General features: G+C 38.7%; 1 protein-coding gene across 6 annotated transcripts in view; it reads left to right on the forward strand.

Annotated features, from left to right (window-relative positions):
- Positions 1–21151, forward strand: part of PDLIM5 (PDZ and LIM domain 5) — a 183881-nt gene extending 162730 nt beyond the window's left edge. For 5 of the 6 annotated variants that reach the window (XM_073340717.1, XM_073340723.1, XM_073340722.1 and 2 more), the window contains 5 exons: positions 5678–5852; positions 12419–12599; positions 13975–14095; positions 17574–17689; positions 18631–20364. In XM_073340717.1, coding sequence (XP_073196818.1) covers positions 5678–5852; positions 12419–12599; positions 13975–14095; positions 17574–17689; positions 18631–18720 — 683 coding nt within the window. In that variant the 3' untranslated portion in view covers positions 18721–20364. The other variant, XM_073340718.1, reaches the window with a different exon arrangement.
- The last annotated feature ends 4185 nt before the right edge of the window (positions 21152–25336 follow it).

Genomic DNA, 25336 nt, shown 5'->3' on the forward strand with positions numbered 1-25336 from the left:
GCAGACATGTGTGAATAAGTCTCTTTTTAGTTCTAAGAAAGAGTGTATTGTGTTACCTCCCTCTTACCATTAGAAATGACTACTTGTTTAATTTTCTATAATATCACTGTCGCCTCCATGAGTGACTGTACTAGCATATTATAGGGTTCATCATAACTTTATGATGCTATTATACCTCTTAAATGCTCTAGAGTGCTAAATATCCATGCTGCTAGTCCACCGGGTAGATCAGCGCACTCTCTAGGCAGCAGGAGAGGGGAGAGACACTCCCATTATTTTTCTTCAGGATTATCAGAAGGCATTAAGACTGCACAAACTAATCGTGACAGAATTGCATCCATATATGCAAAAAGAACAGGAGGACTTGTGGCACCTTAGAGACTAACACATTTATTAGAGCATAAGCTTTCGTGGGCTACAGCCCACTTCATCAGAGGCATAGAATGGAACATATAGTAAGAAGATAGATAGATGTACACATACAGAGAACTAACAAACTACCAGACTTCTAAACCAAAAAGGAGTAACCACCTTAATATACTTAGCTTGCCGCAGCAATAGAGAGAGAGAAGTGGAGGACTGCTTGTTCATTATCCTGAGCAGTGGAAGACTGTATCTTCTGTGCCTTTGATATCCCCCTTTCTCTGAATTTTTTTTCTTGAAGAAAATTTTGTTTTTTAACTCAGCTCTTAAGTCTCCTTTGCTTTCAAGTAGGAGTGAAGATACGCACTGCAGTGGAAAAAAAGATCACGTAGGATGCTAGTTTGCGATGATTAGCTTATCAATATGAGAAAAGCAAAAAAGGGAGAAAACAGTGTATGTGACAAGATGGTCTACTTTGCAAGCCCATCCCAAAAGGGAAATACCATCTTTGTCACTTCGAAGACCTATAACTAAGGGCATGTCTATACTACATCCCTGAGTCGACCCCAGGCTCTAGTCTCCCTGCCCCCGTCTTGGAGTCGGGGAGAAGGAAGTAGGGGCAGCTGCCCGGCTTTCTCAAGACCCAGAGCAGGAAGCTGCTGGGCAGCAGCTCAGCTGGGAGTGGAATGCTGGGGGCAGCCAGGCTGTAGCTGCTCAGCTTTCTGGTCAACTTCACGGCTGCAGCATGGAGTTGTGAAATTGACAAGACAGCCCACAGCCTGTGTAAGTAATGCAACGTCTGCACAGATGCTGCGTCACCCTAACTACGCTGACGTAATCGCTATGCCTCCCGTGGAGGTGGAGTTACTATGTCAGTATAGTACAGCACTTACGTCAGCGGGACAAGGCTGTAGTGTGTACACTGACATAATTAGGTCGACGTAAGCTGCCATATGTCAACCTAACTGTGTAGTGTTAGAGCAGGCCATAATAATCAGGGAATGTTTCATTGCAATAATAATTGGCCAGCTCTAAACAAAGTTTCTTGTCACAGTTTGTTTTAGGGAGATCTGAAAGAGGAAGAGTAGGAACTTCCTTTACACACGACTCCCTCCCCCCTTTGCGATTGTTCCATTTTATTCTCTTGTAGCTCTCCTGCTTTGGTGATTCTTTTTTTATATTCGGATGAATATATGTGATACATATGGAGTGTGAATGGTACTTAATTTTCTGCCCCCTCCCCCCCCGCCCACACTCCTTTCCTCTAAATCACTGCAGCATTTGTTTTCCAGCCTTTCCCAGATCAAGGAGAATGAGTATGCTTTGATGCTTTAAAGCTGGAGTTCACTTCCTTTGGTGCAGCCATGTAATCTCTGTAGCCCAGGGTTAAAAGTTGGGCAGAAAGGGAGAAATCCTTTGTCTTTATGAATCTTTATTCCTGACCTCACGTTCCTTGGCATACTTCATGCAAAGCTGTTGTCCATTTTATGGAGCACTGATGTTTATTGTAGTTGGCTACTTTTTAAAGAAGTTTTAAAATGTGGGCATATTACTCTCTCGCATTGTATTTGCTTCAGGTGTACAGTTGCAAATATATTTTGGTTCATGAGCTTGACTCATTGCTGTGATGCTGGTTGTTATGATTTATGTGATGCTGGTTGTTATAACAATGATTTGTTAATACAGCAGCTCTCAAAATGATTGTTTAAAGCTTTACAATCCTGTATGTTTTGTAATATTAAAATGAACAGAAACACAGTATCTGAATCTGCCATTTCAAATATTCAGGCATGTTGTGGCAGTTTCACTTGGTGAGATTTCTCAATACATTTTTGGGATTCACTTTGAGAAACTTTGTGAGTGGGGAAAGCTGATCAGCTGAGGAACTTGGAAAGTAAGTTTGTTTGTTTTGTGGGAGTATTAAACGTTTCTGGCATCTTTCAATTCTCTTGGCCGTAATGGCATTCTACAGAAAATGAATTTTATAATTCATACACCGCTTAAGAAAACAAAATAAATCAGACCTAAAATGTATGTATATTCTGTTACTACTTTTATCTTTTGTAACTATAAAGTCATTTCATTGGGTCTTAAATAACTGCCCCCAGAGTAGATTTAAGTACAGTTTTTGAGGTCTGATCCTTGTAGTAAATTTCAACAGTAATAGGAGTTCCGTTAATATTTAGAATCCACACATTTAGGCTATGTCTGCTCTTCGAGCTCAGGGCATAATTCCCGGTTTGAGGAAATGCTGCTACGTTAGCTCTCATTGAGCTCACATTCTAAACGTAAAGGGGAGCCGTGACAGCAGGAGGGGCTAAGCACCTTGAATACGATCCTGTCTGAGAGGCTAGGTACATAGTCGGGCTGGCTAATCCCTCCTGCCACTTGTGCCGTCGCAGCTACACTCTTTTTTTAGTGCAAAGGCTCAATCGGAGCTGGCACAGGTATGTCTCTTTGGCTGGGAAGTACTCCCCCATCTTGAAGTCTGCACATAGCCTGAGAAGCTAAAGTAGATTTGGGGGTGAGTAGCCCCAGTGAAGTCATAGGTAGTCTGCCACTGACTTAAATGGTGCCAAAAGACTTCTGAAATTTAATAAAATTTCATTCTAGAATTCTGAAATTTGATAAAATTATTTTATTAGAAATATGTTCTTAATCAGGGCCTTGATCCCGCAAAGGGCTGAGCACTCCAGTCAAGTGTGCTCAGCCATCTAAAGGAATGAGTTCTATTTTGAGTGGAAATTAATTCTTTTGTGGCTCAGTCACAGGCCCCAGCTTTGCAACCACTGTGTTTAAAAAATTTTAAAAAAAAAAGGTCTAAGTGCTGTATATCTCATTAAGTAATAAGACTGAACAAAATTAAGCAGTATTGCTAAGCTCAATCCTTGATATAACCTGCAAGCCTCCTTTGATACAATGTCTGATCCAACACTAGAAATCATCTGCACCTCCCAGAAGAGAACACTGGCCCAGTAGATTATGATATGTTTGAGTTGTTGGGCAGAGGAGTATTGAATAGTGCTCTGTACAGGCCGAGATCTGTGGATGGGTCTGGTGAAGCAGTGCTAGAGGCAGTTACAGTTGATGTCATTACTATATGATGATAATTCTCTGGCTCTGGGTGGTATTTCCTTTGCTGACATGCTATGTTGTGTGTGTAACCTCTCCCCGTTTCCTATGAGCGCCGTCTCTTTTGCTTTGGTTCTTTTTCTCAAAGCTTTCTTACAACAGAAAGCAGTTAGCAAATGTTACTGGGTGATCGATGAATGTGGCTCTAGATTATTCTTAACACTGTATATTTTTTCTTATCTTACTGTACTTAATATAGCTTTTCATTTTCCATCCTACAATAAGTCACTGTTTTTTAAAGAACTTGCTGTTCTTAAATTTCAGCCACTGTAGGTTTAGTATCGCCTAGATGAAGGAAAGGTATTTCTCCTGGTTTGTTACTTCATCAGTTAAAAAATGTGAACAATTAAAGCATTGGCAATGATCATTATTGAAGGTGCACTCTGCCCAAAAAGCACATTATCGATGACATTGGAAAACTAATTGATAGAGCTGTTTACTGAGTAGTTTGGCACATTTCTGTAATAATTCAATCTAATTCTGATGAGAAATCCCAAACCAAAATCCCTCAGTACTAAATTCTTTAAAAATTACTCAGAGAACACTTGCACAAAAACTGGAGGCTGACTTGAACCTACAAATAATGCCTCCGCCCCATGTCTGTACCTCCATCTACATCCAGGCAGCTAGATTTGCCATTGATTCTCCTTTTTCTCAGGCAGTGATGGAGGGAGGACTTCTGAGACTTGAATTTTACAAGATGAATTCAGGAATAGTGTGTAACTCCCAAACTCAGAGTTTTTTTTCATAGACCACCACTCACATGGGATCTGTTGTCTCCACCACCTGCATCTCCTCTGCCTGAGGGCCCAGGATGGAAGAGGTCCATGGAAAAGATAATATTTTTGGTTGTATTATCTTTTCCGTGTAAACTCCACATGGTGGATGGGCGACAATAAGTATTTCCTTACACCCACAGGTCCACCCAGTCTCCACATCCTCCCCTGTCCAGCTTGTAGAGAAGAAGGTCACCCTTAGTGTGGTCTGAAGGGGGTAGGGTGGGGTACGGTATTGCAGCCCTCTTCCCTTTTCACCTTCTGAGTGGGTAGTAGAGATCTGTGGAAGGGTCAGGGGGCATGGGACAATGAATTCAGTGTTTCTAACTCTCACAATTTTATCATGAGACTCCGTGATGCTTGGCATTTTTTTCGTAAAGCTCAGCTTCTGGAAGCAAGTTATGATGTGAGAGTCTCAGCTTTCATGTTTTTAAACACCACCCTGATTTCAGAAATGCCTTAAAACCTGGTCCTAGTACACCTAAAAGTTCAGAAACCTGCTTCCTATTCATTTCATTTGGTGACCCCTAGTTCTTGTGTTATGAGAAGGAGTAAACAACACTTCCTTATTTGTTTTCTCCACACCAGTCATGATTTTACAGACCTCTATCATACCCCCCCCCTTAGTCGTCTCTTTTCCAAGCTGAAAAGTTCCAGTCTTATTAATCTCTCCTCGTATGGAAGCTGTTCCATGCCCCTAATAGTTATTGTTGCCCTTTTCTGAACCTTTTCCAATTCCAATGTATCTTTTTTGAGATGAGATAACTACATCTGCACACAGTATTCAAGATGTCGGCGTACCTTGGATTTATATAGAAGTAATATGATATTTTCTGTCTTCTTATCTATCCATTTCTTAATGATTCCCAACATTCTTTTTTGCTTTTTTGGCTGCCACTGCACATTGAGTGGACAGTGTCAGAGAACTATCCACAATGACTCCAAGATCTTTCTTGAGTTGTAAGATGTATGTCATGCTGTTTTGTCACTGCTCATATATTTGTAAGCTTGACTTCAGCTTGACCTGTCCAAAGCACAGTGAGATCTTAACATGTCACATATTCTGTAACCTGATTGCTCCATTAGGTCCAATTTTGTCCACTCCTTTCCCACTTAATTGAAAATCATTCTGTGTTTCCCCAGAAATTTTAGCCTGGTAGGTAATGTTGGTTTGGTGCTTTTGGTGGCTAGTCACCTGCCAGATTGGGTAAAAAGAGTAAACTAGATTCGTCATGTTACCCTGTTGCTATTTATATATTTTTTTTCAGCATCATGTATGTACTGTGCGTATTTTAAACATACAAATTCAGGTATTGAACTGAGCTCTGTTCTTGTATACCTGTTTATTGAGGTTGACATAGTATAGAGACACTATTCAAAATACTTTTTACTCTTATTTTCCCTAGCTCCTGCAAGTGGATGGATATCAAACAATATGACACCGTCTGGCGCGACTGCACCAAGCGATAAGTCTGTGACTCCGCCTCAACTAACAGAGCAAGACACTTTGGTGCAGAGAGCAGAGCATATTCCAGCAGGAAAGCGCACTCCTATGTGTGCTCAGTGTAACCAGGTCATTAGGTTTGTACTCCTTTTAATGATCATTTTATCCTAAAATCTTTCTTACGACATAACCTGGTTTTGTTTTATTTTAATTATGTCGTCACAAATGCTTTTGGGCTGCATTTCAGTCAAACAAGATTCAATGCTTTTTACCACTTTCAGGCGTGAAATCCACATGATTCATTTTAAAAAAGTGAACCTGGACCTGGTGACACAGGAAGCAAATGTGGAAGCCATTATCTGCTCTCAATAGTCATGGGCGCTTTTAGAACCTGTTTTACTGAAAATGGGAATGTTGGCTGGGACTCGGCAAAAATAAAACCTAAACCAAATAAACAAGTTGTGACAAAATCAAACGTTCATTCAGTCAGACCCAGAAGATTAACAAGTCGAAAGGCAAATACAGGATAAGACGCAAATCAAATAAGGAATAACCAGTTTTGAATCGTTTCAGAGTAGCAGCCGTGTTAGTCTGTATTCGCAAAAAGAACAGGAGGACTTGTGGCACCTTAGAGACTAACCAATTTATCTGAGCAAAAGCTTTTGTGAGCTACAGTTCACTTCATCGGATGCATCCGATGAAGTGAGCTGTAGCTCACGAAAGCTTGTGCTCAGATAAATTGGTTAGTCTCTAAGGTGCCACAAGTCCTCCTTTTCAGTTTTGAATGGTACTTGGTAAGCCAGAACAATTAAATGAAAAGAGGAGGAAACATAAGATACTCCCACACATAAGAAGAAATGTCACATTTTAATTATTGCTAGGACTATAGTAATAGTGGTTTTGTTTTTTTTTCCCCCAGTGTCCAATCTTGAAATCTGTCCAGTCATAATCTAGGGCTAACCATCATGCACTTGATTGTTACAGTGGCTTTGAGTTGTATAATATGGATGGAAAGAAATTTCACCCAGATACATTCTGTGACTGAGATTAAGCTAAATACATTCCATTCACTTCAGTGATGTAATGATTGGTTAGAATATATAGGTAGTGATTTTTGCCAATTAGCCGATGGGTCTGTCTCCAAAAGGACAGTAAATGTAGAAAGGACCACCTGATGTGAATGAGTGAACCTTCCTGGTATTCCTTCCATAAGCGGGAGGGATGGGGGGAGAAGGGTGAATTTCCTAAGAGCTCGGTCCTGATCTTGGATTTAAAAAAAATTTCTTAGTGTGTGGTGTTTTCTTGGTCAAATTTTAAAAAATAAGCTCTCTTCTCCACCTCCCTCCACCCCAAAAAGCTGTCATTTACCTGGGCTGCTCAAGCTCATAAACCCATGGGAAAATAATTATTTTATTAAATAATCAAGGCATTAAAAATGAGTAATCTGAAAATTTTCTTATAGCAATAATGAATGAAATATGTGCACGTTCTAATTCAAACAGGGATATGCATTCATTCCAATTCAAATTTTATGCTGCACTATAAAAATGTAAAATGTATGTGCTCACAAGTCTTATGGGTGCAATTAAAAGGGTGTATTGAAAAGCTTAGCCTCTAAAACCATGTATCATTTAACTATCTCATTACCTGGCCAATAGAAATTTCTGAATGGATCAGTATATAGTAAATTACATGCAGAAAGCCAAGCATGCCCGTCTTCCACAGCTGTGGTTATTTTGTCTTTAAGGTGTAGCACTATAATCTCTCACTTGAGAAACTGCAGCTCCCTTTTAAATTATTGCTGGTTTAGCAGACATTATTGTAGCTTTATCTACACCAGTGGCTCTCACGCTCTAATCTGGAGAACCAGATGGTCACATGGTGCTATTTCACCTTGTTTCCAGCTGCTAAATCTCATTAAATGGGTTTAAACATACATTAAATGCTTTCCTAATATTACGTAGCTTGCAGTGTTCTTGGAACAGGGACTATTTGTAATGTGAATATGCAGCTCACTGGGGCTTTGGCATATGATTAGGACCCCTAGGTACTACTGCAAGACAAACAATAATTTGTATGTAACAAGTTGCTGTAATTACCACACGGATGATGATTGATCACAAATGAAATGGGAGATGAGCTACGTAACTGAACTGGAGAATGTGTGGTCTGTGAAACGGTCTCCGTTAAGATGCAGTCAACACAACAAAAAAATGCCCCGATCAACAGTACTTATACCATCACCTACTAGAGATTTTCTGTGGCAGATACCTCCTTAATAAATTACAGCATAGGTTGCAGAACTGGTGGGGCCATGCAGCCTGTGCCCTGACCACTTTTTGGCCAGGTCCAACTTGATTGGTACTGTGAACTAGCATGCCAGGTTGCAACACCAGTCACTCAAATTTGTCATAATAGAGGGGCTGCCAGGCCTGATCTGAGTGGCGGTCGCAACATCACTCCCTCAAATTTGGAGGGGATGGCTAATGGGCCTGGGGAGATCAGGTTGCTGGTGGAGGGGGGTGCCTGAGAGGGGAAGAGAAGGGTCAGGTGGAGTTGCGGGGAGGGGGGAAACTATGCCACCCCCACACTTAAATGGTGCTTTGCAGCCATTGAATTATAATGCATCTGAAAGTGATGGGTTCTGTTTTCCCACATGTGTGCAGGGGACTTGCATGTCTAACTTCCTTTTTCCTTAGTGCTAAATATTTCTTACATAAATCCCATATATTCTGGTGGAAGGATTAGTTCCTATGATGCTGGATTAAACAGCCTTCTGGACATGAATAAAAATATGGCAGTTGCAGTTCAGTTTGCATGCCATTTTAAGCTTACTGCTACTGGGATTTATTTTAATTAGAGGAAAAGCTGGCTAGTCATGCATACATGGCACATGAGTACAGCACAGAGTAATTGTACCATATGATATTTCAGTTTGACCACTATTTATCTGTCTTTCAACAGTCAGTTGTATATCAATTCAGATTATTCGGATGCTTTTCATAGGCCAAGCTTTCATATCTTCAAATGCCAACGGAGTTCTTAAGAACAAGGATAATTTCATGTCAAGATCAACTGACAGTACAGTAATCAGTAAACTGAGTTCACCCAACATTCTCACGCTACAGTGGTTTTGGAAGATTGTGATAGCTTTTGGAGTTCAAGTTTTAACATAATTACAGTTCATGGCCTTACTGGCAGCATTACCTACGAAAAGGTAGGAGCAGGATCAAGTGACATTCCATTGTACACCTGTTTTGCAGCCAAAATGCACTGTAGCGTTGGTTACTTTACACTAAGGCATAGAATAACCATGGCTTGTCAAGCCAAAAAAATTGACATCTTATAACTTTTTAATTTATTCTCTTAATTATAGATATGTTTATCTTCCACAGACGTCAACATTTTCCAAGGTTTCATTAGGTTAAACTTTTCTTTCTTTGCAAAAAGATACCCAAACCAAACACAAGCTATATTTTCTGTTTAAAATATGTAATATTTGTAAAGAGGCTCTGAAAGACTTTTAATTGATAGCTCCCAAGGACTTCAGGAACTCAGTAAGTCTCTTAATACCAAGATGCTGAACTGGCTGTCACTTGGAAATCCAAATTTGTATCCCCAGGGTCTCCACTAATAATACTGTATATTATTGTGTGTGTAAGTGTGACAAAAGATTTATTTTTAAGATCTATTTTCTCAAAGTTTAATTATTCTGAAGGTCAAGGGGCAAAATTAAGAGTACCGTTTTTGTTGGTTTCTTATATATAAGAAAATACAGGTCATGGGGTTTGCCAGTGAGGAAAAGAAGAAATGTTTGTTTTTTGGACGGCCATTCTGTTAACTGTCAAGCGATTGACCAACTGAGCAGATGTGAAAATCCTTTCCATCTCCCCACCACTAAATTCCTCTGTTGGCTTGGTCATGCAGTACAATGCACATGATCACCAAGATAGATACTGCTGGTGGACCCTCTGAATATACTTACACTGTTGTGTCTGGTTATAGTGTCAAAATAGGGAAATAATGCTTATTTTCTGGTAAGCCTTTGCTTCTCCTTTTTATACAGCTTATGTATAGTATATTTTTATACTGCTTATTTATAAGCAATATAAAAGTGGCTGCCTTGCAGGGTGCCGAAAGAGTAAATAGTTGTCTGAGTGTAAGTTTCTACCTCCAGCTGTAGGGTTTGCACACCTAGTCTACACAGTCATGTTTGAAAACTGGACCTGAAGTCCTTAGCGCCTCAGAACAGCCTGTAAGGATGGCTCACTCAAAGCAAGCCGTGGCTTGTAGGATTGTCCTTGATTTTCATGATGGAGTGGGTGATGGTTTTATAATAAATACGACCTACAAAATTTGACTTCTTGCAGTTATAAGTCCCTTTTTGGTCCAGTGGTAAATGAATACCTTTCATTACTGCAAGCTCTCAGTACGGGATGAATGTTTTTTGATGAAACAATTTAATCTATGCCAAGATGAGGAACGCCTCCAAAATTCTGAATATCACATCTTTGTCTACTTTGCCATTTTTTTTCTGTCCTTCGAGGTTTTCTTTTTAAGGTTTTGGGTGTGATTAAACGTCTAACATGTTTAAACAGTGACCCAGTTAAAAGTATGGGTTTTTTTTTAAAGGCATGTTTCTGAACATATGTATATAGCAAGTACAAGCATACTGATGGACAAACTTGAATCCTAAGAGACACTGTGCAGTATGCTACCATGTTTGTCTTGGGACTGTAGGGAGGGAATACTGCTTAGATACAATTTTATACCATTTCCTGTCCACCTGGATTCCAGCACGCTATCTGGAATGGTTAGCCTAAAAATGTCAAAACTGTGGAGAGCTAAATACACCAGACGTTGAGGTCCCTCTCCTGCTTTTATTAGAATACTTTCCTTCCACTTTGCAACTATCCAAGCCTATCATTTTAGAACAGAGAAACAGAAACTTGATCCTACTGAAGCTAGAAGAACCTCTTCGGTGTCAGTCCTGTGTTAATGAATGCGTTAAATTAGCCTGTGCTGACACTGTGAGAAGAGAGCACTTTGTTGTACACAAGAACTTGTATTGTTTGATCTGTACATAACTGAAAGGGCATTGATGTAAAAAGGTGCTTGTACAGAGGCTGAAGGGTATCAGGTTAGGTCAGCGTTTGCACTATTTAGTCATCCACAAGGGAGTCTGGAGTTTGACGACACTAATTTGGTCTTCCAGGTTCAGGAACAATTTTCCAAATATTGTTTCCATTATTTCTCCGGTTGTCAAATATGGTCAGGCAATAACTTTGTAAATGAAATAAATTCTCTCCCTTTTCCAAGATGATGCATGAGCCATTTTAAATATACTTTCGTCCCATTTCCTTTGCTCTCCTCTACTGTTCGTGTTTCATCAAGAAAACAAATAAATGAGGGAAATGAAAAGAATTATCCACAGCTTCTTTCGATGAATTTCTCCTTGTTCTACTGCCCGTTTGTCTTCCCATCCTGCAGATACCCCACCCTAGCAAGCTAGGGAGAACAATGGGGATGAATTGTTCCAACTATTTCCCTAATTACTTTGTTGGTAAGAAAATCTTGCCATTCTATACAAAAAATGTTCTATTCCTTACTTAATCCCCTTTAATATTTGGAATCTTTGTGGTGTGGGATTTTTGATTGTTTTGTGTTTTGGTGCAGGACGGAGTGCTGTATATTGAGCATGATCAGAACTAGGTTAAGTACAGCAGCAAGGTACACGATAATCTTTCAGGGTTACAGAAAATTAAAGTTTTGTTCCAGACCCCAATTTCCTCAAAGTTTGAATATGGTTTGAACTTAGTCTCAAATCAAAACCCTATCTTTGCTAAAATGAATGTGTGAGTATCAAAACAAATAATTATTATAGAAAATAACCATTTTAAATATGTTTCAAAATGAATATAAATGTAACTGTATAAGGGAGAGCTTTATAAGTATAATCTGGCAAAAATTAATTTGCTTGTAGACTGGGTGGTTTTGTCCAAAACCCTGATTGACTTATCCAAATGAATATCTTACAAGTACTTCTGCATTTCTCCAATGATAATGGCTTGACTTTTCCCGTTCTGGATGCAAAATGTTCTTGCCATAATTGGGCTTGCTGGAGAAAACTGCTGTCTCTCACCTGGACTGGTTCATCACTGCAGCAGACTCTCAGGATAAGGAAATTTATTGTATTTTTGTCTCTTGAGAAACTGATCTTATCCTTCTTGACTTCTTTGTGGAGTCAAATCTATGTTAACATTTGTAACCTTGATACAGATATGTACTGAAAAAAAGTTACAATAATTTTAAATGAAATTAAATATATTTTGCAATGGCTAGAAATCATTTGGAAGATCTTATAATGAGGTCTTATAAAATAGTAACCTTTTTTCTAGCAATCACTTCAGTGTTATGGCACTATATTTAATGGAGTTCAAAATAAGATGTGAAAGAAAAGCCATTAGTGTTGTTGTGAACAAAGATTATTCCAGGCATTACTGGAATGCAATGAAATGGGCACAGAATTGTTCAGTGTTTTATTGGAGATTGTTGTAGGTAAGAGATGTTAACCAGCAAAGGTTTGTCGTTTGTACTAATGTCACATGGGTAATTTGGATAGACATTTACAGTTGTCCGTGTTGCCCCTTGTCCCTTTCAGTTGCACTGCATTGGCTAAACTAGTCCCTTCTCCTTTAACCAGGGGACCTTTCCTGGTGGCTTTGGGGAAATCCTGGCATCCAGAGGAGTTTAACTGTGCTCACTGCAGAACCTCTATGGCTTACGTTGGGTTTGTGGAAGAGAAGGGGGCTCTCTATTGCGAGATCTGCTATGAGAAGTTCTTTGCCCCTGAATGTTCTCGATGCCAGAGGAAGATACTTGGAGTAAGTAATCAAACTGTGTGTGCATGGTTTAAATTAGTATTTTTAAAGGTGAATATTAACCACAGCCTTTTCCTTATTTTTGTAATGGATTAGTTGCTGTTAGGGAACACTTTATTGCAGATTAATCTTATTTAATTAACAGGGCATTTCACATGTCTCTTCTAGATCTCTGAAATCCCCTTTTCGTAGCCAAGTTCTCATCCTGCAGATTCACTCTGTAGCACCAATACAGCTGTCGGCATATGCACGTAGGCTACAGTTCTATATTCTAGTCCCATGCCAATAATGGACATTACCAGTTTATCTCCAGCACTCTTTGAGGAGAGACATTGCAGCCTCCCCCTTGCCAGAGACCTGGACCCCAGGCCTTGCTTCTGGCTTTGCCTCTTTGGAGTTCATCTTCTCTCTCCAAGTTGGCCATCGGTAACTGCTGCAGTTCTTTGATTGAAGTGAAAGGATATTTTATTGGTGGTTTTTGACAGAATTGACAAAATAATTGTACAATATGTAAAAATGATTATGCCTCGCTGAGTACTACAGAACATGTCATTTGTCTGGCACTAGGCATAAGATAAAATATCAAAATGTTCCCCCGAGTGTGGTAGGTAGAAAAGCCCTCGCTTCTCTCACAGCCTAAAGTTTCCAATTCCAACCCTTTGATCCAGAAAGATAAGAGTCTGTTCCCCGGTGTCGCTGGAAATGGTAAGCCTACCTCTCATTGCTTTAGCAGTCCAAGTTTCAAGTCACATTTGGCATTGCATCATCTTTCAAAACCTAACAAAATTGTCATAATGTCCTTTGTGATGTCCCCCTAATTCACTTTTCCCTATCTTCACGAATATTAATTTATATTGGTCTGAAATCAGTAGAACTACTCACACAGTAAGGTACTACTCAACGTGAAGAAGGGAGACAGAATCGGTCTCAAAATCTGCTTGGGGACCCTAGCAGGGGGCCGTGGTACTGTTAAGCTATTGGAACTTCAGTTCTGCCTGCGCCCTCCAGAGTATCACAAGAGTATCCCTGAAACGATGGAGTAACCAAATTGATCTTGGCTTGGGGATTTTTTTGTTGCTTTAATTTTTGACAGCTGCCAGAGACTTGAAATTACACGTTGATAGTGTTGAGATGATAATTTAAACAGTTCTTCATCAGAGATGAAGAACGGGAGAGACATTTTTAAAAAATGCAGTAGTTTATAATGCATATCAGCAAAAAATTATGCTCATGTTAATTTATTTAATAAGATCCTCGAGTGACATTGCAGAGAGAGCATAAAAACAGTGTTTTTTTACAACAGTACAGAACATGATCACCCCTATTCACTCATCATATCAACATCACTTATTAATACCCCTTTTTCTTAACCCAACAGGAAGTAATCAATGCTTTGAAACAAACTTGGCATGTTTCCTGTTTCGTATGTGTGGCCTGCCATAATCCCATTCGCAATAATGTCTTCCATTTGGAAGATGGGGATCCCTATTGTGAGACAGGTGAGCAGCAACAAAATGACCAATGTTTTCGGTAAAACAAACCTTTTCACTTTGACAGAAGCTTTCCCACTAGTTTTCATAACAATGTATTTATTTCATCTTATCCAACAAACTAGCACCTTTGAGTCGGGGGCTGGATTTTGCCACAGTGAAGTCAGTTGGAATTTAGCTATTGACTTCATTAGGAATAGGCTCTTCGTCGTAGTTTCATTTAGTTGCTGTTCTTGCTAAGTTCCCAGATGTAGGTATAGATAACACAATAAAATGCTAATTCTCAAAAGATTTTCATGTTGGTTTTTATGAGAACCCATATCTCTTCATTCACTTGAAATAGGGATTAAATGAGCAAATACTATGGGAAGTAGTGTGTGCTACTATGAGTAGTCTTACTGATGGCAATAAGGCTACTTCTGGTCGTAAGTGATCTGTGCAGGAGGAAGTGCTTTGCAGGATCAAGAATAACATCTGTAGAACACAAGCTTAAGATCAAAAAGGCTGGTAGGAATAAAAATACAGTGATTTGATTATAGCTCTTGAAAATCTAAAGACCAGTATTAATGTGAAAAACAGTCTCCTTTGAACTTCCCTTTTTCACATTTTCAGCCAAACCATTTCCTTGAAGGAGTGAATAATTTCATTTATTTTCTTTGCTTTCCTAGTTTGTTTAAAACTTTCCACATAGATTCCCTCTTTAGGAAAGAAATGGGATGATATTTATAATAAATATTCACAAAATGTGAAAGAAATAATTGACAAAAGGTTCAATGTTATGTGTTTTTTTTTTCTTGCATGATATTTAAATCCATATTAGAAGTGTCACCAGTGGGGCCTTTTCATGGTTTCCCCCCGCCCTGTAATGTACAGTGTGATTTCACTAATAGGAGTATTAGGGTGAGTAGCTTGGGCAGGAGAGAGTGAAAAGCAGATTGATTGGGAAGAGACCTGGGGTGAATCTTGTCTCCACTCAAGTAGTGGCAAAACTCTCATTGATTTCATTGGAGCCAACATTTCAGCTCTGGTTGTTAGCAGAGTTGTTCAAAGCAATGCAGAAACGGTGAAGGGGAGCTAAAGATCAGCATGGCAGAGGAAGATTCTGCTGCCAGGATTGATTTGGTTATGTGGAGGAGAGGAGTACACACTACTCTCCCCATAACATTGTCAGAAGTACTGCAGTATCTTGCTGCTGTTGAATCATGGGAGTATCCTATGGAATGGAATATTGACAGATGAGTAGACTTGTCAAGTATGACAGTGTTGTTGAAATGTCATCCTCTGGGAGTCTGAAGTCCCTAAACTTAGAAAGACTTGATAGTCTCTAAATAGAGTGATCAAAACTAGTATTAAAGTAATCAGTAACTCACCTCGAGGTGGAGAATTCATGACTGCATTTGTTCTGCTAATGTCGAATTCTTGCTCCTACTATCAAGTGATCCTCCTTGTTATGGAATGCGTTGATTGGTGCTACTTTACAAGCCTTCCCAGCTCAAATGCTCACTCTTCTGAGCTACAGGCAGATAGATATTGAAACACGATGCCATTACTATCAACATGACACGTGGTAGTAAGCTTACTTGTGAGCCACAAGGTTGTTAGTACAAGTCTGCTTTGACACATCCTGAGGTTGCAAGTACAACTGTCAGGACCAGGGGTGGAAGTGCTATGTAGTAAAAGCACTGGGTTTCTAATGAGATGTTAAACGGAGGGGTTGGCTGAGCAATCGGTATGAACTTGCTGAACACAGAGCACTTTCAGCTACTTCTGTGTGAAGAACGCTGCATAGAAGAAACTGTTATACCACAGTTTCTGGAGGGTGAAAGGGAAAGAAAGCTGAAGCCTTCCATTATGCCTTTGCTACTGCTCTCTTTCTTCCAAAGGAAAGTCTGTAACTTTTTGGCACTGTAAGCAGGAGCCAAGTTAAACAGGGCTCTGACTATTGTAAGATGCATTGAAGCAATATGTTTGTGACACCAGGGTCACAGTCAGGATTTACAGGTCCTGTGAGATGGAGAAGTGCTGTACTATTTGATGTTTTCATCAACTTTCCCCACTACACACACTATTATTGTTTTTTCCCAGCATCGAGATCCTGGACTAATAAAAAGGATACATCCCTCTTGCCACTATCAGTCAGTGAAGGGCTTTACTGCTCCAATATGTTTGTGCTCACAACCTGCTTTTAAACATCATGGTTTAGAGCACTGTTTCAGGGGATCCAAAGCAGAAATCTGCCCCTTTGCCTTTTCACATGGGAAAAGGCACCTGTTGGCTCTGAGTTCTCCAGCAGGCATTAGAGAGACTCAGCACGTCCATGTTGCCTAGTAGAGAAACAAAATCTACTTTCACACTGCTTGCCACTCCTTCCCGGGTTCCCTAAGAACAGTCCTCAAACATCTCTTCTCCGTCAGTGCCACAATGTTGCCAAAAAGAATGAAGTCTGAAATTCCAATATAGCTGTCACTTTGTCTAATTCATCTCATGGAAACTTAGTGTTCCATGACACATGGTACCTTTGGCATCATGATGCAGTGATCCAAAACCCATTAAAGCTACCTCACTGTTCTTGTTCTGGACCTGAACATTTATTTTTTTCCTTATGCTTGGCTGTTGGGGGTGGGGAGTAGGGATGGGTCTGAAATGAAAGAAAATATAAACTAATTCAGGGTGAAAGTTGGCCCTGTGCAGCGGAGCAACACGACATCGGATGTAAATGATGCATAGCACTTGAGGTGACCTTTGCACAGGGGTGAGTTTCACTCTTTGAGAGGAGACTATCAGAGCCAATACTGACCTTCATATATTTAGAAATGTTGGTTAGATGCACATTGTATTGTAATGAACATACAACAGGATACAAACTTAGAGTGAGAGATTCTAGGCAAAATCTGATTTTGTTTTTTTTAAAAACACTCTGCTCAACATGAGCAAACCACAATGGGTGGAATAACTTAAAAGGAAACTATTTAAAAATCCAGTTTGGTCAAAAGTGTTGGTCTTTGATTAGAAAAGAACTGGAGAGCAAATATGTATATATTTTTGAAGTGTAGGTTAAAGAAACTCATTTAAGAAGGAAATACACCCAGTGCTGAGGGCCAGTGTGAGGCCTATGCACCATGTAAAGTCTCAAAATAGGGATTGAGGGGGACTTAAGGAGAGCATAGGCCTTGTTCTGGCCCTCTGCATGGGGTGAATTTCACCCTTAACACACTATTGGACTCGAAGTGAAAATACAGAAGTAAGAAAAGAGCGATGAAGAAGGAAAGATTAAGAAATAGAAAGGAAAGGGAGTGAGCATGAGCTGGTGAGAGGAAGGGTATATCATATCTCTCAGGCCCCTATTTAGTTTATCCACCCCCTGAATGCTTTGTCCAGAAACTTGGCAGGTGGTAATATAAACACAGTATCCTCTCCTGAAAAACAAAATGATTTCGAAAGGAAATTCTTGCATTTCCACTCATGCTTCATGCTTTCTGTGGTACAGATTACTATGCCCTCTTTGGTACCATGTGCTATGGTTGTGAATTCCCCATTGAAGCTGGAGACAGATTTCTTGAAGCCCTGGGCCACACCTGGCACGACACCTGCTTTGTGTGCTCGGTAAGTAAAATTATTTCACATTTTAAACAAATCAGTGGCAGCAGTGCTTGTGCTAACCTGAGCAATGTGAGAGTAACAGCTAAAATGTCACTTAATCCTCCTAACCCAAACAAAAAGTACTTTCACGGTTGTTTGGAAGGTGTGTTGCTATTGTGGTATTTTGGCACTCTTAGAGATCTTGGCCATGTGTGCTAGCATTTAACCCTTCATGTTGACCCTCCTGGAATATAGCATTAAAAGTCCATAAAGGAAGATGTCATATTTCTAAAATGGCAAGCGTATTGTTTGTGTTCACAGTTTCATATATACCGGAGGTTTTTTAACTCAGATATACGAGTTTACAACTCACTGTTCTACTGCAGTCTCCTTTAATAGTGTAGATCAGTGTAGATCGTCGTGTATTCGCTAAACATCAAATGCCTCTGTCTCATTTTCTTTCATGTTCTGCTTTATACTGTGCAGATCCTTTATATATGGGAATTCTGCTTCAGTTAAGTTAACTTTTAGGGGTTCTATTCTTATTTGAACCCTGTTTCAAATAAATGTTGATGTCTCTTCTTTGTATTCCAAAGATAAATGTATTGAGACAACATGACAAACCTATTGCAGCTGAAATGAAAGCATATCTCTGTCTATCATCTTTGCTTGTATTGCACGAACAGGAAAAGTTACAATAAGGATGTGATTTTAAAAAGTGCTCAGCATTGCCCTAATTCTGCTCTTACCAAAGTAAATCAGAAAGTTCCCATTTACTTAAATGGGAACAAGTTTTGACCAACACTAACACTTTTTAAATATCCCACCCTGAAAGCATGTTCCTGAGCAATGGGTAATAATCCTTATTCCATGATTGTGCGCCTCAATCACGTGATGATTATTTCACATTCGGAATAATTCACTGAGTGATTTTTTGTTTTTGTTTTTTCCCAATCCTATTTCAGGTCTGTTGTGACAGTTTGGAGGGTCAGACGTTCTTCTCTAAAAAGGATAAGCCCCTGTGCAAGAAGCATGCTCACTCAGTGAACTTCTGAAGCTTAGGCCATGTATCGTTAACAAACATAAGGAATGGAGAAGGTTGAATTTCATCAGATGTCCATTTTCAATCGGCTAATAAACTATTTATATAAGATTTTAGAATGGAAGAGAAAAGTGGGAACTTTGGGCTTTTTACATAGGAAGGTTGAGAGTGTTTATCAGTGAACATTTTTGAATCAGTAAAAAGAGAAGAAGGGAGATCTGTATTCCAAGAGTAAATTATTGAGTGTAAAAATACACACCTCACAGCATATTACTGTATTGATCTCATGATTTTTTTTTATGGCCAAGGTTATATTTGTTTAAATATCAGAAATGGGGCTTCCAGGTTTAGAGAGGTGATAAAATGAAACTTGCTTTTGCTGGTATTTGGGGGGAAGGGGGAAGCATCAGATATATATTCATCATTTTATAGGAAAGAATTTTAAAAAAAAAAAAAAGGAATGAAATCAAAGATAAAAATTGGGGTATGTGGGTCATAATTAATGCATGAAATCTTTGCTGTGATAACCATATTCCGTAAGCCCAGGTTATGTTTATATGGCGTTTTTGTCTTTGGTAATCAAGTCTTGAGCAGATCTGCAAAGAGCATGGCAGAGATTTTTACATGGCCACCAAATGGTGGAATTGCTACTGTGCTGGAAAATAGGCATCAAAAAGATGCCCTTTGAGCCACTAGAGAAAACACATGGGACCTACTCTTCAAAATGTGGCACATACCACCAAAATGCTCGCCAATAAAAGTCAGGGTGTGAAATTGCATCTTAAGGTACTCAGTAGTCCTACACTTTAACTTCCAGTAGTATGGAGGCAATGTTGTAAAGCAGCTTAAAATATTTACAGTTTTCTCGATATTGATGGGTTGGACTAAAACACCAGAGCGGGGAGCAGACTGGGCAATTTTTAAGGCTCAGAAAATAATTTTAGTAGGACTGATATTGCTTTTGAAACAACTAGAGTCTGGAGAGCTGGGGCTCAAATACTTCTAGTGGAGATACTGTACTCAGCACATGTTTGGGAAGGGGATGGATGCGGACAGGTTTAAAATGTACTGTAGTTTCTGCAAGTGAAAATGTGTATTTTAGAGGAGGAGAGATGAAAAACTTTTCAATAGATTTCCCCCCCCACTCCGTCCCCTCCAGCCGCTTGGAATTATACTGCAGTTAACTCACATCAAACATTTATTGTAGTGATTCTTCTTAACCTCCTATCCCCCCACCCCTTTGTGGACCAGGATTTGGAATTTCCCAGTTGCTAAGAAATTCTAGACCCACAGTCTGGAGGGGCTAATACTGCTGCGTTATGCAGCAGTTTTATCCTTTAATTTGTGCTTTGTCCATTTGTATTATAAACACACGCACGCGCTTCGAACCTAAAGTCACTGTTAAGTAATTAATATTAAATGGTGAAACAAGTTATATAAACAAGCACACACAAAAAGGAACTATATGATTATTAATGTTTTTAATAGGTGAGATTCTAGTAGGGCACTTTATAAGGAATGCTGTATCTCTCACTGAATATTTATTATTTTGGTTAGGAATATTCCACATTGGTATCTTTTTTTGATTTCACTTTTAAGGAAGCCTTGCTTATTTACTTCCAGAATTTTTAGGGGTCTTTTTTTTTTTTTTTTTTTTTTTTTTGACTGCAGGCTTGATGTAGTTCAACTGGGGACTTCACAACTTCCAAAAGTATTTTTCATGTGGGATATCCTCAACAAACAGTGTTCTGCTTTTGAGCAAATGTGAGAATCATCTAGGGTCAATCCTGCCTTCTGGAACATAGCAGATGTATCAGAAACTGCATTATAACTTAGAAAATCAGCAACTGTGCTTTTTACGTGCATGCTCTGTAAGTGATTTCTCAAAATATGCCTGTTGGAGAGCAGGACTGAATTTAAATGTTTTGAGGTGAAAGTGGGTTTAGAGGTGCATAATTGAACCATGATGGCAGACTTTTCAGAGTTCAGTTACATCAAGCCGACAGCTTTATCTGTAAATATAATAATGAATGCTTAATAGAACATTATCACAATTTTAAAGGTAATTGCTGGGTAGTGGGTGCAATATGTGTTGATCCATTCAGTAGTCTTTCCCTGCTGTGTGTGCTGAAACAATAGCATTTTCTATTCATATGAATGGTTTTGCAAACAGCAGTAAAGGGAAAATACTTCCATTTACAGATTACAGTTGCTCAAACCTCTCTGTTTTTTGCCTTGTTTTGTTTAAAAAAAAAAATGAGTTAAAGAAGCCTGGTGATTTTCTTGCTTGCTTGCTTTATGCTTTTGCTTCTACTTTTGACTTCACATTTGCAAATTTCATAAGACAAACTCTGTTCCTGTTACCAGTTTTGATCCTAAATAAAGATGTATGAAAAGCAGTCTGGAAAGCAATATCATAATGTATACGTATTAATAAACAGCTTTGGAGTTATATTTATTTTGTTGGGTGGTGGTTGTTTTTTGTCTTCAGATTTTTTTTAAGGTCACACAAGAGAAGCAGAAATGTAGCCCGGAACAGTACCACTACCGTATTCATATTAATTGAGCATTCTTTATTTCAAAATACTGGCCAGAGTAGAATATTTTGCAATTTTGTATTTGCAAGTGTGTTTGGCATTTTTCCCTAGGCTGAGGCTTTTCATAGCAATGCTATCGCCCATGACGAGCATTATCTGATACTGTATTTAGCCTTGGTACAAAGCATTCTCTGCTTTCACCTGGGGATACTTAACCATCTACTGTAACATGGTCAATTACTTCATGATAAAGCAGCCTCATAAGAGTCTCATGAGCTGGATATCTCTTAAATAGGCAAATGCACTGTTGTTTTTCTGTCTTTATTTGTACAAGCAGAAAAAATACTGCACATGGCTATATAAAATTTAGATGCAACTTTACAGGAATTTTGTCTCTGCTGCAGTGTTTAGGCTATGAATGAGACAAATGCAAGTCTATTTGCAAACAGTATATTAAACTCCAGAAGCCAAACTCTTAAAGACATCAAGTCAAAATTGACATTTTAATGGGAGAGGTTTGGTTTCTATCAATCACAACATCATTTAACATTAAAATGCACCGACAAAAATAAGAGATCTGTCATTCATTCATTAAGAAACTGTAATCTAGTGTAAGATTTATAGGCTAAAAACTCAACAGCATGTTTTCACAATAAATCCCCTTTCACTGCTCAACCCAGAACAAGTCTCTCTGTCACTCAAAACGTTTGCCGATCAAAATGCCCTGTATAAGATCTTCAAAGGTTTTCTCACAAAATTGCATATAAATCCTTTTACCAGCAAAAGCTTAGTATAGGTTTGTGTTTTACTTTCTTGGGGCATTGGTTAATTTCTTGTGCTCAGACAAGATCTTGGTTATATCAGAAACACATAGGGCCTAATTTATTATTAGCAGTCTGGTGTTAATTAGGGGGAATTACCAGAAATAGTTTGCTTGATGGAAATTTATTATCGTATCACACTTTACTGATGGCAAAATAGGAGTCACTGAAAGAATGCAGCTCCTACTCATAACCAACTAATTAATAAGGTGCCAAAATTCCTCTGAGAAGGGTTTGGTCCTAACTATGGGAACCTAACAGGGCAAATGGTTCCTATCCAATATTTAAAATTTTAAAGGGGAAAAGAGGGAGGAGGAGAAATTGCTGCCCAGCAAAAGTCCCAAAAGTGGCATGGCTTTTACTTGCACTTATAAATGAAAGCATTTAACTCAGTTCCTAGGCTTATTAGAACACTCGTTTTCCCTTTTATGCAGACAGAAAAACAGCTGCAAATTTATTATCTTACTTGGCGTTCTGAACTTGATTTTCAGTTTTCCTTGTGTATATCCTACATTATGGCAATGCTTTATGAATAGGACTTTAGAAATAACAGACTATTGTACTGAATTTTATTCCCATTTAAAAACTCTCTATTTTTTATGTAATGGCTTAAAAAGTAAAGCTCACAGTAAGTTGCAAATTTATATTAATGATTGATACGTAAGGTCTGGCTTCTACACTTTTAATACACCTAAATGTTTGCTATATAAGGCCGTTTGGGAATAGAAAAGCACTGTCAGTTATTAGCAATAACTGTGATTCAGTGGAAGGCACATTCAAGGAATACGTTTTCTTTACATCTGAATAGAATATTATAATGCAGTGGCATGCAACCAAAACCTTGCTTACTCTGTTATAAACTAAAGAACAAAAAAATCACAGTGGAATAAAAAAACTGGAGCTGGCTGATCTGAAAAAATATTCTGGGTGAGATTTTTGAAGTGCCAAAGAGATTTAGGAGCACATGTGCCATTGCAAATCATTAGAATTTATGCTCCAGATGGCTTAAGAATTTAGAAGTCACGCCCTTCATCTTGTGTGTTTTAAAAGACTTCTGCTGTATTATGAAACCAAGCACTGTGTTTTGAGTTTTTCACACTTTCCAAACACACAGGACCTTTTTAAAACACTCACACCTGTACTTTACCTTTCCTACCTACTAGAAAGCACCATTGTTTTTTTATTTGCTTAAAATACTTAAGTAAAAGATAATCCCATCAGGTGTGTCTTTATTTTTCTTCCCAGTACACCAATGAAATGTCAAATGTTCCTTTGGTAAATATAAATCTGAACTGAGCTTTGGTGAGTCATTCATCATAATGTCATGTTTTTCCTTCCTTGAAGTTTCCATTATTTGATTCAGCTCTTTGAACATAACCTTACCTCCCACGTTAAGTCCTGTGTCCTCTTGAAGTATATCAGGCAACAGGACAGCAAAACTATGTGTTGGGTCAAATTTATTAATGGCACAATTTTCGTGCAGTCCCAGTGAAGCAAATCACCAGTAACTCCATTGTAGTCTCACTGGTTTTATTCTCATGTGTAGCCGTTAAGTGTGATCAGAAGTAGGCCCTTTTGTCTGGATCTTCAGCTGATGTAAATCTGTGTATTCCCATTTAAGTAAATGGAGAGATGCCAGTTTTTACTTGCTAAGGATCTGGCCCATTGTCTTTAACAGGATCTACACTAAAGATGAATTTGCTTAATGAAATCATTTTAAGACTAGGTGACAAAATACAAACAACCGAGCACCATGACACTTAGAGCTCTTTCCAGTGTCATTTAAAAGATACGAGATTTTTCATACAGCATATTTCATCTCCTGAAGCTTTGATTTTTTTACGTCTGTAGACAGGCTCTAAAATATAAATGAGAAGGTTAATTGTGAGAAAAGCTTGTACATAACTGATATTTAATATAGCTAGTGTAGCTGTTTTGGGGATACTGATTCAGAGACCTTTAACTTCAGGACCAGGTAAGTATGTACTATTTATGTTTGATCACGTAGTTGCATCAATAGTCTGTAAAAATCAAGTATTAATTAAAACTAGTCTATGCACAAAAGATAATTTTCAGTATTTATAATTTGACTTGCAATAATTAGTGTGACTTTATTCCTCGCATATTCAGACTCTGCTGGTTGTTTCTTTTCAAAACCTATTGCTAATATATGTAAACTCATCAACTGTACACCTTTGAGGGTAGGTGGAGAAACTGTTAAGATATCTGCAAATGAAATTGCTTTTGTAAGCATTATTTGAAATTCACTGACATTTTTCAAGATGTACATGTGAAAACAGTTCCACAAATGATGCAGAAGACCACTATTTGAGTGATGATCAGAAAACACACTGCAATAGTTCAGTCCTGTCTCCCTGGATGTAAAGCACAAACTGGAGTTCTAAGGAATGGTGCTTTATTGTTAGAGGACCTGTTAGTCTTTCTAGGTTCTTATATTACACCCATCCCTGCCTGAGAAGCAGGTTGATCTAGAAGTTAGAGCCCAAATTTTGGAGCCAGAAGTGCCTGAGTTCTAATCCTAGGTTTCTACCACCTTGCTATGTGGCTTTAGGAAAGACACTTTCCCTTGCTGTTTTGCCATCTATATATGGGGAATAATATTTACGGTGGTCATCATTTTTAAAAAAGTTAATCTGCCCTCCCAGTTACTGTATATGTGAGATTTCAGTTCTATTCTAAATAGAGAGCAATACTGCAATGTCTCAGATACCACTGTAGAGTAAGTGGGTAAATGCTGACATTTCCTATTTGCATCAACTGTACCTATTTTACAGGTACAGGGGAGTTGTGCAAATTAGTTGAAATTTAGAAAGGGCTTTGAACAATCCAAGTGCTGTATGTATGCTATGTATGTTTTCTCAGAGCGTAACCCTCCGCCAGTCAATAGAGAATTATTTGGTAGCTCTGACCACTTGTATTTGGGGAAGGAACTATGCAAAATTCCCTCTCCAGAAGCCACAGGCATGCTTCTGTAAATCAGAAGTAACTCCTCCAAAGTCAATGGCAGTAAACTGATGCAAGTCCAATTGCAATCTATCTGCAAATAACAAGCATCCTTGCATTACTGATGCATTCCCTAATTTCTAGCTCCTGCTATTTTTCTGCTTTTACTGGAGGCCTTTTGTGTGTTGGTACTAGAACTCATCAATTGCTGATGCAGCTGTATTTCTTGACTATACCCCAGGGATACTCCCCAAAGACCAGTAACATCACATGCTTTTGTCTAAGGCTGCTTAATATTGCAAAACCT

This window comes from Lepidochelys kempii, chromosome 4 (assembly GCF_965140265.1).
Source record: "Lepidochelys kempii isolate rLepKem1 chromosome 4, rLepKem1.hap2, whole genome shotgun sequence".
NCBI classification, from domain to species: Eukaryota; Metazoa; Chordata; order Testudines; family Cheloniidae; genus Lepidochelys; species Lepidochelys kempii.